This window comes from Somniosus microcephalus, chromosome 5 (genome assembly GCF_052327205.1).
Source record: "Somniosus microcephalus isolate GS21.2 chromosome 5, FLI_Smic_1.0, whole genome shotgun sequence".
Lineage (NCBI taxonomy): Eukaryota > Metazoa > Chordata > Chondrichthyes > Squaliformes > Somniosidae > Somniosus > Somniosus microcephalus.
The window spans coordinates 14,367,851-14,381,228 of record NC_140991.1 but is presented as its reverse complement, the minus strand read 5'-3'; the positions used below and the strand labels follow the sequence as shown (position 1 = coordinate 14,381,228).

The window sequence follows — 13,378 nt, the reverse complement described above, 5'->3', positions numbered from 1 at the left end:
TCTCAGCTGCAGTTAGTACCTGGGTCGGGGTCAGCACTTTTTACCCAGCACACTTATGTCAGCGTTGTCATATTTGACGCGGAGAGGCTGTGCTGGCTTCTCGTCCACCTCGGTCAGGGTGAGAGGTCCTGACCATTCGTGCAAGTCTAAGGGCATGTTGCGGCTGCACTGCTGAGCGCATGAGCCACAAAAGCAATCATGAGGGTTTCAGTAGCAAATAGGCTGAGACAGGGGCTGATAGCTGATGGAAATTGCAGGCAACACAAACTGCACAGTGCCTCCTCTTCACTCCTACAGCTGCTCTGCATTTGGGTTATGTGTATCTAAAAATGCTGCTCATCCTCCTTTCATTACTCCTCTTCCTCATTCAAAAAAAAAATCACAAAAATAAATATAGATAAGCAAGGCCATTTGGCTCACCTTGAATCAAGTGTTTGTGTGAATATTGATTTCTTGATATCATTCCATATTGGAATCTATGTTGTTTTCTCCTACATTTTGCGATCCTCCTTATGGATCTTCTCTGCACTGGCCCCAACACATCAGTAGCTCCCTTATGCCTCAATGTCCAGCATTACACAAGGGAGTCAAGGTGTGGCCCGAGCAGCAAACTGTTCACAACTTCCTTTGACATAAAGGCCTGGATCTTCCTTATGAAAACTACTCATTTCTGGGTGGGGTAGAGGTGGTCTGGTAAAGGAAGTGGGACAGGACCCCTCACCCCTCCATGTATTGAGTGACATGCTCAGACTGGAGAGGCTAGATTTTCGGGGAGCCGTCAGGCAGGGTTTCAGGCGTGTGGGGGGGGGGGGGGGGAAATCCCGACTTTGGGGGTCCCGCCACCATCCCGCCCAAAACCCCGCCCCACTTAAGTTTCAGGGGCGGCGGGTACCGCCCCGCACTGGGACCCGCTGAAACCAGGCGGGAAGGGATTAGTGCCAATTAACTGCCTGTTAACAGGTAGTTAACAGGCAGTTTTTAGCCTAATCCCCATTTTGAGGGGTTTTGTGTGGGTTTCCCGACGGCTCCAAACCACGCCAGGTTGGAGCGGCGGGCCGTCGGGTTGAATGAGTTGGAGGGGTCGCTATGTCGGTGCTCAGGTGAGTGATGGGTGCATGAGTGTAAAGGTAAGTGTGTTTGGTGTGTCTAAAGTGTGTAAAGAACTTTTACTTACCTTCACAGCCTTTCTTCCTCTAGGCGTCGGGAGCACATCAGTCAGCCGGAACTTAAAGCTGAACGGCTGCGATCTGTCAAAAGTGACAGCCTGCAGCTTTTAGTGCTGCTGAGATTTCTAACTGAGTCTGCGTAGAAGGACTCAGCTTAGAAATCAGACTGTCAATGTTTCACAGCTTCAAACAGCTGTAAAACACTGATATTTCATCTGTCAGAAATCTTGACAGATGAAATTGCAGTCTGTGACGTCACCTGTTGCCGGGTGGCCCTTAATTGGCCTGCTGAGCCCGCTGGGCGGGCTCAACAAGGTCAATCAAGGGAAAATCGAGCGGATTGGCCGGATGTCGAAGTAGGCGGGTCAGAAACCCGAAAGGGGGAGTCCCGCCTTCTTCCCGACAGGTTCCACAAAATCGACCCCGAGGAGTCCCACACGTGTGTCATCAGCAACCAGAAGTTGTCATCCCATGTTATTGTTCACTCCATTAAAGAAAATGGAGCCACTTCATTTGTGACATGTGCACCCCATAGACCTTTCTTCCTCTTTAAGGGAAAATTAAGTCAGGCTTAGAGTAATTAGGGGTCATTTTAACCTAACCCACCCAGAAGGAATGGGGCAGGTTTGTGTCGGACGCCTGTTTTACATCCCACCTGATTTTACACTCCATTGAAGTCAACAGACCGTAAAATTGGCGGGGTGTAAAATGGGCGTTCGACTTGAAACCAACCCATTCCCACTGAGCAGATTAGGTTAAAGTTATCACCAAAAATTTGATTAATGGAATATAGTAGCAAATAATGAATAAGCTGAAGCATTGAAAAGGAAATTATATTAATTTTGATTTAACAGGGAATGGGGGAAGGTACAATATGAACATGGCTAGATTGGGTCCTGAAACAAGACTTGGGTAACAGAGGGAAGGGAATATGCTAAAATGTCATTCTTACCTGCCATTTAGTTAATGGATGGTTCACTTAGAAGAGATCAACTAAACTAAATATTTTCCTCCCCTTCGATCAGTGAGTTTTCTACTGAATTGAACTTTTTCTTTCAGAAGCGGAGACACCTCATCGCGTTCTTGGAGAAATTGCCTTTCAGTTGGATCGTAGAATTTTGAGTTACATCTTCATTGATCAATTCCGATTGTACGGATTCAGAATACCTGATATCAATGAAAAAATCAATGAGGTCAGTATGCTGAAGTGGAGCTCTACATATTTTTAGGAAGGGCTTAGGATTCATTTTCTGTAATCATAGAATCTGACAGCACAGAAGGAGACCATTCGGCCCATCGTGCCTGTACCACATATACTTGAGCGAAGGCAATTCTTACGATTTCAGGTCTGCCATAGAGACCTTCTACATGGGAGTTCGCCCCAATGTTTATCCCTCATCCTAAAAAAAGATTAACTGGTCATTATCACATTGCTATTTGTGGGGCCTTGCTGTGCACAACTTGGCTGTCACGTTTCCGACATACAACAGTGACTACACTTCAAAAATACTTCATTGGTTGTCAAGTGCTTTAGGACATCCTGAGGTTGTAAAAGGTGCTATATAAGTGCAAGTTCTTTTCTTTCTTCTTTAGTTCAGTGGCTTCTGTCGCTCCCTTAAGCGATCTAAGCACCTTACTTTCCCTATAGCTATGATAGCGAGACCTGGGAGTGTAACAATGAAACCCCTGTGATCTGGGCTAAATCTCTATGTACATGTATTTCTTCACTCTCTGCGGATGCATACCATGTTAATATTAGATGAGATGATGATTGGTTTGAATTGTAAGCTGCTTTATTCAACAGTAAGGTGAAATGTACAGAGCAGCAGGTATGGTCAGAGCAGCTTAGTTCAAACAAAACAACTTCTATTCGCGTAATGATACACAATAAAGAACATATGACGCTTTAATGGGTCATCTTTCTTAATGTAAACAGACTAAATCTCTTCATCTTGTCCTACAGTCGAGGGCAGAGTCTTTTCCCCCACAACCTCCTGTCCTTTATTAACCTTGCAGCATTCTTCTGTCTATCTGACTTTTTGGTGTACATGTTCTCATTTTTAGAAGTCTGTCTCACTTTCGGAATACCCAGACAGACTAACTAATCATTTATTGTTTGATCTCTGGGAGAAGCAACTTCAAATTATCATGTTAACCATCTTTTGTCTGACTTTGGATTCACAACCCAGCATCGTGCTGTTCAGAGAGACTAGATGCTTTAAAGCAAGCTTCAAAACACAACTTAACATAACCTATATCTAGATCCATGAAAAAATGGCCAAAGAATCTCAAAACATGACATTACCCCCCTCCCCGGGGTCGGTGGTTTGTGTGTGAGCCCTACTGCTTGCTCATGAATACTTTGCATTCCTCACTAGGTGTGCTATGATGCCAACCAACCCTCCTAGCCTCCAGGAGCCCACATGGAAACCTGCTAAAGAGGTGTGAAACCCCTGTGTCTGGTGCACCTGATTCCTTGCATCAGCTACAGTCCCCGTATTGTGTGGTTGGGTACACCTGCTGCATCTGGGCCCAGTGCAGGTGTTGCCCCTGCAGCCGGTCCATCTCTGAACAGCAGCTGGGTGTTGCTCCTGGGTTCTACCACAAGCTGTTCTCCTGTTCATCTGCCACGTAGATGACATAGCCGCGGCTCAGTGGTAGCACTCTTACCTCTGAGTCAGAAGATTGTAGGTTCAAGTCCCACTCCAGAGACTTGAGTACAAAATCTAGGCTGACACTCCAGTGCAGTACTGAAGGAGTACTGTCAGAGGTGCTGTCTTTCGGATGAGTTGTTAACTGAGCACTTGTCTGTACTCTGAGGAGGACGTAAAAGATCCCATGGCACTATTCGAAAAGGATCGGCGGAGTTCCCCCAGGTGTCCTGGCCAATATCTATCCTCAACCAACATCACTTACGCAGATTATCTGGCCACTATTACATTGTTTTTTTATGGAACCTTGTATCACATTGTTTTTTATGGAACCTTGCTGTGTGCAAATTGACTGCTGCATTTACAGTGCTCACATTGCCAGAGTACTTCATTGACTGTAAAATGCTGTGGGATGTACTGAGATAGTGAAAGGCACTATATAAATGCAAGCCTTACTTTCTTTTTGTGCCCTGTCAAGGGCATGTCCTGCCTTCACAGGGTGGTGTACTGAGGGATCTTTTCTTGATACCATGTACAGTAGGTTGCAATGTTGTACCAAGGTATTTAATCCATGGTGGATTGCAAAATTGGTGATGACACTGCGAGTCATATTCAGGTAAATATTAAGCTTTTTGTACCTGCGTCCAATGTGCAGGTAAGAGACACAAGGCTATTTCAAACTATCATATTGTGTGGTGAAGACCCTTCTTCCTGAACATCCTAGCAGTGATTCTCCTTTTTGGGATGTAACTCCGTCAGGGTAGGACTTCTACCTTTCCCTCACATCCATTACAACCCCAATCCATTTTCCTGGGTTAGGGTTCATTCCATATGCACAGTGGGCTCCTGAACAGATTGAAGAGGAGGAATCAAGAGGAGCCTGCCAATGCAACCGAGGTGCTGCAGTGGGAATGTCTTTGCAGCACCAGAACAGTCATCAAGGGACCTTAAAGGGACAGAAGTGCTGCAAAAATTGGAATGAATGCTCTCACTGAATGCCTTGATCTCTGGGATGTGATGGTAATGGGAGGAGACAGGAGGGAAATTCACTGGGAGCGCTGGCCATTTTCATGCGGCAAGTGGGGAAGGAGTGGCTATTGGCAGCCCCAGGGGCAGCCAGGGCTGGAAGTCCCGATTGAGGTAATGAGGCAACAGTAGGCCCAAATTTCTCATCAGTCTCCACCATGATCCAGCCCAATTTCAGACAGGATTGTGGAGGAAAATTCTCCCCCCATGTCCTCCTGGGTAGTGAACACACCCTCTTAGGATATGGTACTCTTTTAAATTCAGTTTGAAATTCATGTGATTCAGACATGAACACAAGAGGGGAGTAGCTAACTCTGGTAAACATGTCTTCAAATAGTTGGGATGTTGTTGGGGCCCATAGCCTTTGCTGTGCCCAGTAAACTCAGCTGCTTCTTGATATCAGATGAAGTGAACTGCTCAGGAGGAGTTAGTTGCCTGTTTTCTCCACCACCATTCCTGACTGTATGTAGTAGGGCTACAGTGCTTTGTTCTGATCATAGAATCATGGTTAAAGCACAGAAGGAGGCCATTCAGCCCATCGAGTCCGTGCCAGCTCTCTGCAAAAGCACTTCAGCTAGTCCCACTCCACCGCCATTTCCCCGTAGCCCTGCAATTTTTTTTCCTTCAGGTACTTATCCTATTCCCTTTTGAAAGTCATGATTGAATCTGCCTCCACCACCCTTTCAGGCAGTGCATTCCAGATCATAACCACTCGCTGCATAAAAAGGTTGTTCCTCATGTCGCCTTTGGTTCTTCTGCCAATCACCTTAAATCTGTGTCCTCTGGTTCCCGACTCTTCTGACAATGGAAACAGTTTCTCTCTATCTACTCTGTCCAGACCCCTCATGATTTTGAATACCTCTATCAAATCTCCTCTCAACCTTCTTTGCTCCAAGGAGAACAACCCCAGCTTCTCCAGTCTATCCACGTAACTGAAGTCCCTCATTCCTGGAATCATTCTTGTAAATCTTTCCTGCACCCTCTCTAAGGCCTTCACATCCTTCCTAAATTGCAGTGCGCAGAATTGGACACAATGGGGGCAATTTTCCCTCTGGAGACAAGATGGAGGCGGATTTCAGCTTGGGTGGGTTTGAAACCCACCTCCACTGATAGTTTTCAAAGAATTGAGATTTTCCCATGATTGGCCACTTGATCTCAGAGGTGTGGGTTGCCCTTGGTCAATTAGTGTTTTGGGACTGAAACCCGCCTCTGTTGACATCACTTTTCCAGTTTGATTTTATGGTTTCTTGCTGCCTTGGCTCATTCCACAGCATTTCTGCCTATGCTGCACCACCTGCAACATATTCTGAGAAACTACTATGTCCAATTCCAAGCCAAGGGTCTCCCCGAGGCTCTCGGATGAGGCGCTGCAAATGTTGTTTGAGGGGGTGACAGCTAGCATGAAGGTGCTCTTCCACTCATCTGGGAGGAAGAGGCCTGCCAAGAACCAAGGCTGTGTGGGTATAGCTGGCAAGGGATATAACCTCCAGATCTGTGTGCAGATTGGGAGAATGTTTGTGTATTGATGAAATGCCATCCTTGTTAGAAAGCATTAAAATGATTTGAAGCCAAAATGTTGGTGTTATGGCATATGTTCTTTCGCCTTAGGTAGCTCCACATTGTGGGCTTCGCCACACTTGCGTTGTCAGGTTGGTGGCCTGAGTGAAAGGAGGCCAGAGTGTCATGTCCATTGTCAATGATGTCCTAGGATGGAGCCAAGGACATGTGCCAACTTGGGCAACCTATGCAAATTTGGCCAGGATAAGTTCATCCTTTGCATCCCGGGCAGCCATGTGCTTCAGTGCTGCTGCTGCCGCTGGTTGATACAACGGCGCTCTGACCTCCTCCTGCTCCTCCTCCTTTTCTTCCAGATCCTCCTCCTCCTCCTCCTCCTCATCCTCCGCCTCCTCCTCCTCCTTCTCATCCTCATCTGAGGTCCATGCAGAAAGAAAATGAATGGTTCCCATGCTGCTTGCAGATGCCTCCTTTGGGGAAGCGCTCATTGCAAGTAGGGAGAGGGTCTTCCAAGGAAGTCCCACAGTTGATTGATTCAAGCTGCAGCATCTCCGACTTCAGAAGGCCTTCTAAAAGTGCTCAGAGACAAGTTCTGGCACCTGCAACTAATCCTTGATGCCTATGCTGCACCACCTGCAACATCTGCTGAGAAACTACTATGTCCAATTCCAAGCCAAAGGTCTCCCCGAGGCTCTCGGATGAGACCTGCCAAAGAACCAAGGCTGTGTGGGTATAGCTGGCAAGGGATATAACCTCCAGGTCTGTGTGCAGATTGGGAGAATGTTTGTGTATTGATGAAATGCCATCCCTGTTGGATCCTTGATGCAATAAACGATGTCTTGTTCTTCCTACCAGAATGTATCACTTCACACTTTTCTGTGTTAAATTTCATCTGCCACATATCCGTCCATTCCACCAGCCTGTCTATATCCTCGTGAAATCTATCACTATTCTCCTCACTGTTCACTATACTTCCAAGTTTTATGTCATCTGCAAATTTTGAAATTGTGCCCTGTACTCCCAAGTCCAAATCATTAATATATATCAAGAAAAGCAGTGGTCCTAATACCGACCCCTGGGGAACACCACTGTATACCTTCCTCCAGTCCAAAAAACAACCACTACTCTCTGTTTCCTGTCACTCAGCCAATTTCATATCCATGCTGCCTCTGTCCCTTTTATTCCATGGGCTTCAACTTTGCTGGCAACCCTATTATGTGGCACTTTATCAAATGCCTTCTGGAAGTCAATGTACACCACATCAACCACATTGCCCTCATCAACCCTTTCTGTTACCTCAGTCAAGTTAGTTAAACATGATTTGCTTTTAACAAATCCGTGCTGGCTTTCCTTACTTAATCCACACTTGTCCAAGTGATGGTTATTTTTGTCTTGGAAATCGTTTCTAAAAGCTTCCCCACCACCGATGTTAAATTGACTGGCCTGTGGTTGCTGGGTTTATCCTTGCACCCTTTTTTGAACAATGGTGTAACATTTGCAATTCTTCAGTCCTGTGGCACCACCTCCGTATCTAAGGAGGATTGGAAGATTATGGCCAGTACCTCTGCAATTTCCACCTTTACTTCCCTCAGCAAGTAAGGATGCATCCCATCCGGCCCTGGTGACTTATTTACTTTAAGTACAGCCAGCCTTTCTACTACCTTCTCTATCAATTTGTATCCCATCCAGTATCTCAACTACCTCCTCTTTCACTATGACTTTGGCAGCATCTTCTTCCTTGGTAAAGACAGATACAAAGTACTCATTTAGTACCTCAGCCATGCCCTCTGCCTCCCATGCGTAGGTCTGCTTTTTGGTTCCTAATCGGCTACACCCCTCCTCTTACTACCCGTTTACTATTTGTAGTAAAATTTGTAGAAGACTTTTGGATTCCCTTTTATGTTAGCTGCCAGTCTATTCTCATACTCTCTCTTTGCCCCTCTTATTTCCTTTCTCACTTCCCCTCTGAACTTTCTATATTCAGCCTGGTTCTCACTTGTATTCTCAACCTGACATCTGTTATACGCCCCCTTTTTCTGCTTCATCTTACCCTCTATGGCCGAAATTTTCCCGTTGCTGTGCAAGCGGGTTTGGAGGCAGTTCGGCTGTAAAAATAGCGACAATCAGCGGCGCGGCGGCAACCCGCCATCATCCCGCCTCCTTGCGTCTTTAATTCGGGGGTGTTTGCCAGCACGGGATCGGGTAACCTAATTAAGCTCATTAAATCCTTGTTATCAGACCCTCAACAGGGTTTTTAACTGCAACTTCTGAATTTAACTTTATGAGCACGGGAAGCACACAGCTCGGGAACCTTGCCTGTGAAGGGGAAGGGGAAGCTCAGTGACCGCTGTGTGAGGGCATTAATTGACAATTGGGAATGCCAGATAAATACACACACTTCATTAGTTGCCTAAGGGAAAGGCTGTTGATGACTCCATTTTGTGCACAGAGTTAGGTTTCAGGAGTTTGCAGGTCATTTCTGCAACCTCGGAAGCCACTCTCACCACATTGAACATAAGAATTAGGAGCAGGAGTAGGCCATATGGCCCATCGAGTCTGCTTTGCCATTCAATAAGATCATGGCTGATCTTCTACCTCATCTCCACTTTCCTGCACTATCCCCACATCCTTTGATTCCCTTAATATTAAAAAATCTATCGATCTCCGTACTGAATATACTCAATGATTGAGTCTCCACAGGGTTAGTGAATTCCAAAGATTCATCACCCTCTGAGTGAAGAAATTTCTCCTCCTCATAGTCCTAAATGGCCAAACCATTATTTTGAGACTGTGACCTCTGGTTCTAGACTCCCCAGCCAGGGGAAACATCCTCCTTGCATCTACCCTGTCAAGCCCTGTAAGAATTTTGTATGTTTCACCTCTCATTCTTCTAAACTCTAGCGAATATAGGCCTAGTCTACTCAATCTCTCCTCATGGGTCAATCCCCCATCCCAGGAACCAGTCTGGTGAACCTTCGTTGCACTCCCTCTATGGCAAGTATATCCTTCCTTAGGTAAGGAGACCAAAAGTGTACACAATACTCCAGGTGTGGTCTCACCAGGGCCCTATATAATTGCAGTAAGACATCTTTACTCTTATACTCAAATCCTCTTGTAATAAAAGCCAACATACCATTTGCTTTCCTAATTGATTGCTGTACCTGCATGTTAACTTTCAGTGTTTCATGTACAAGGACACCCAGGTCCCTCTCAACACCAACATTTCCCAATCTCTCACCATTTAAAAAATACTCCGCTTTTCTATTTTTCCTATCAAAGTGTATAACTTCACATTTCTCCACGTTATATTCCATTTGCCAAGTTCTTGCCCACTCACTTAGCCGGTCTATATCCCCTTTAAACCTCCTTGCATCTTCCTCACGACTTACATTGCCACCCAGCTTTGTACCATCAGCAAACTTAGATATATTACATTTGGTCCCCTCATCCAAATCATTGATGTAGATTGTGAATAGCTGAGGCCCAAGCACTGATCCTTGCGGTACCCCACCATTGGTTCCCCCTTGTCTATTCTGCTAATTGAAACCTCAAAAAACTCTTAACAGATTTGTCAAACACGATTTCCCTTTCATCAATCCGTACTGACTCTGCCCAATCCTATTATTATTTTGTAAGTGCCCTGTTACCACGTCCTTAATAATAGATTCTCGCATTTTCCCCACTACTGATGTCAGGCTAACTGGTCTGTAGTTCCCCGTTTTCTCTCTTCCCTCCTTTCTTAAATAGTGGGGTTACATTTGCTACCTTCCAATCTGCGGGACCCGTTCTGGAATCTATGGAATTTTGGAAAATGACAACCAATGCAGCCATTATCTCTATAGCTACCTCTTTCAAAACCCTAGGATGTCGGCCATCAGATCCAGGGGATTTAGCGGCTTTCAGTCCCATTAATTTCTCCAGTACTATTTTTTTACTAACACTAATTTCTTTCAGTTCTTCATTCTCGCTAGACCCTTGGTTCCTCACTATTACTGGGAAGTTTTTTGCGTCTTCTTCCGTGCAGACAGATACAAAGGGCTCGATTTTGTCAATGGGCTTTTGGAGGCGGGACTCCCATTTTTTGGGTTGTAGTCCCGCCTCCATCGACTTGTGGCCAACCCACGCGCTGACCTTGTTAAGCCCACCCAGCGGGCTCAGCAGGTTAATTAAGGGACACCTGGTTACTGGTGACGTCAGCGATTGACATTTCATCTGTCAGGAGCTTTTGACAGATGAAAAATCAGTGTTTGACAGCTCTGTGAAGCTGTCAAACACTGACAATCTGTCTTCTAACTTGAATCCTTCTACTCAGACTCAGTTAGAGAGCTCTCCAGACCAGAAAGCAGAGGCTGCAGCTTTTGACAGTTCAGCGGCCATTCTGCTTTCTGTGCCGGTGAGCTGAGGGACTCCCAAGAACTGAAGGAAGGAAGCCTGCAGGAGAAAGTAAAGGTAAGTAAAACTTATTAAAACACTTTACACACACCTCACACACTTACCTCTGCACACATGCACCCATCACTCACCTGCACAACAGACATCTCGACCCCTCCAACCCCTGCAGACCGACGGTCCGCCTCGCTAACTTGGCGTGGTTCGGAGTCGTCGAACAGCCCACACTTCAGGGCTAAAAATAGGGATTAGACAAAAAACTGCCCGTTAACTACCTGTTAACAGGCAGTTAATTGGCACCAATCCCCTTCCCGCCTCGGGGAGGCGGCTCCCAGCACAGGTCGTGTATCCGCCTCATGGGACATTGGCACGGAGGCGGGTTGGGGGCGGAATGGGTTCCTGCCCCCCGATTCTGTAATTTTCCCACCACTCCCGCCTCCTCAGGGCTTGGAAAATCGAGCCCAAAGTATTTGTTTAATTTCTCTGCCATTTCCTTATTCCCCATTATAATTTCTCATGCCTCAGCCTGTAAGGGACCCACATTTACTTTTACTTTGCTACTCACTGTCACACCATTGTGGGATTGGCCCTCTGATCGCTACTTGACCTGCCATCTACGACATCAGCATGGGTGCCGCTTATACTGTTTCACCTTGGCCCATGGAATCCGATCAAGATGAGCACCACCAGCAACAACACCAGCCACAGCAGCAGCAACCACAACGCCAGCGTTCTCCTCAATGACCTGATGCACCGTGGCAGAGAGGGGGGCACCACAGGGCCGCAGCACGCTGGAGGCGATACCCCCAACACAGTGTATGCAAGCAGAGATTGAGTTTCCTCAACATGACTGAGCAGCAGTGCTTCAGGTGGCTCAGGCTATCATGCCAGGTCATTGCAACCATAAAAAGATGATTATGCAGGTGTTCGCCAGGTTCCCTGGCAGCTGTCATGACTCTTTCATGCTGTGTCAGTCCACCCTCCCTCAGTTCTTCGCACCTCGAAACAGACTTACCGGCTGGCTGCTTGGAGACAAGGGCTATCCACTGAAGATGTGGCTCATGACACCCCTGAGGAGGTCAAGTACTGAGGCCGAGGAGCGTAATAATGAGAGCCACATCTCCATCAGATGTGTCATAGAACAAGGAATAGGCATGCTAAAGATGTGCATCAGATGCCTTGCCAGATCTGGAGGAGCCCTTCAGTAAGCGCCTGCCAGGATCCCCAGAATCATAGTCATCTGCTGCACACTGCACAGCATTGCGCAGCAGCGAGGATTGGAGCTGCAGGAGGAGCATGGCACACAGCCTCTTCGGAGGAGGAGGAGGACGAGCAGGTGGAAGATGAGGAGGAGGGAGCCACCAGCAGCAGTGCACATTGCTGCCCGGGATGTCTACATCAAGGCCAGATTTACTTAACTTGCTCCAATGCAGACACATGCCTGCACTAAGTTCCCACCTCCCGCAACACCATAAAGCATCCCTACAATGACCAAGCCATTGCTCTCACCCAAAGGCCCAATTCTCGAGGTTAAATAATGTCTCGCCATTCACTCCAAGTGACAAAGCCACTTCCACGCTTTGAGGCAAAAATGGACAAGACCCGAAAGTGTTGCAAAGAAAAACATTTATGTGTACAATCAAAACAACTGAAACTTAGGACTAACATTTGTTGATACACCCATGTGATTACCCCTGTGCGTCTACTTTTGTGTCAGTTTTCATTTGCGAGCGCTTCTACGAGGTGCAACCTCTGTGGCTTTAGCAGAGATAGTTGCAGACTTCTCACTTCCCTGCTGCGACTGCGTAGACACTTTTGGTGGACATCCTCTGGGTTTTGGAGCCTGTGATGGCCCCACCAAAGTCTGCTCCCCCTGCGACTCTGCAGGGACAGACTCGGCCATCGTGATCCGAAGAAGCATCTGGGGCTCTGACTGAGGGGGAGGTAATGGGTGAGAAGTGTGAGTGCTTTGAGAAGAGCCCCCAATTCCATGTCCCCTCTCACGATCATCCCTCTCATGGGCCACCCGCACTTCCCTGCTAGCAAGGAGCTGGCGAGCACCTTGCTCCACAGCAATGGGGCGATGAAGGCCCAAGTCAACGTTTGCAACCCTTTGAAAGGAGGTCTATGAGCGCCTGCCATCTGTTGTCAATAGCTAACGTGCGCATGTGAGTGGTGTATTTGCTGCTCCAAGCAGGTGACCATCCTTTCCATGGAAGAGCACATCATCACCATCGGCTGGACTCCTCCATTCTCTGAACATTTGCAGACATCACGACCAGAGCCTCATGCAATTGTTGCTGCCCTTCCAGGATCACCCCCTTTCTCGATGGCCACCAAGGCTCAGTGTCTGCATGCAGCTCAGCAGAGCTTGGAGCTTCCTGCGCCCTCCGGTGAGGAGTCTCCACTGCTGTCCCTATCAACACTATCTTCTTTCTCACTTGTGAATTGTGAGACACCAGATGACAACTCTACCCTATTGCGCAAAGGACCCACTGAGGTGTGCGTATCTGCGCCGGTGCTGGGTGCGCTTGGGTCTGCTGACGCTGCACCCTCGGAGGCTAGAGGTTCCTCTGAGGAGTCGTCTTCCTCCTCCGGCTGGACTGTGGCGAGGGTGTTGGGGGGAAGGAC

The 13,378-nt window shown here is 47.2% G+C and overlaps 1 protein-coding gene across 2 annotated transcripts in view; it reads left to right on the top strand.

Annotated features, from left to right (window-relative positions):
• LOC147116901 (uncharacterized) overlaps window positions 1-13,378 on the top strand; it is a 148,936-nt gene that overhangs the window by 79,048 nt on the left and 56,510 nt on the right. For both annotated transcript variants that reach the window (XM_085987348.1, XM_085987347.1), the window contains one exon: window positions 2,226-2,359. In XM_085987348.1, the coding sequence (XP_085843474.1) occupies window positions 2,226-2,359 (134 nt within the window). The remainder of the gene's footprint in view (window positions 1-2,225; window positions 2,360-13,378) is intronic.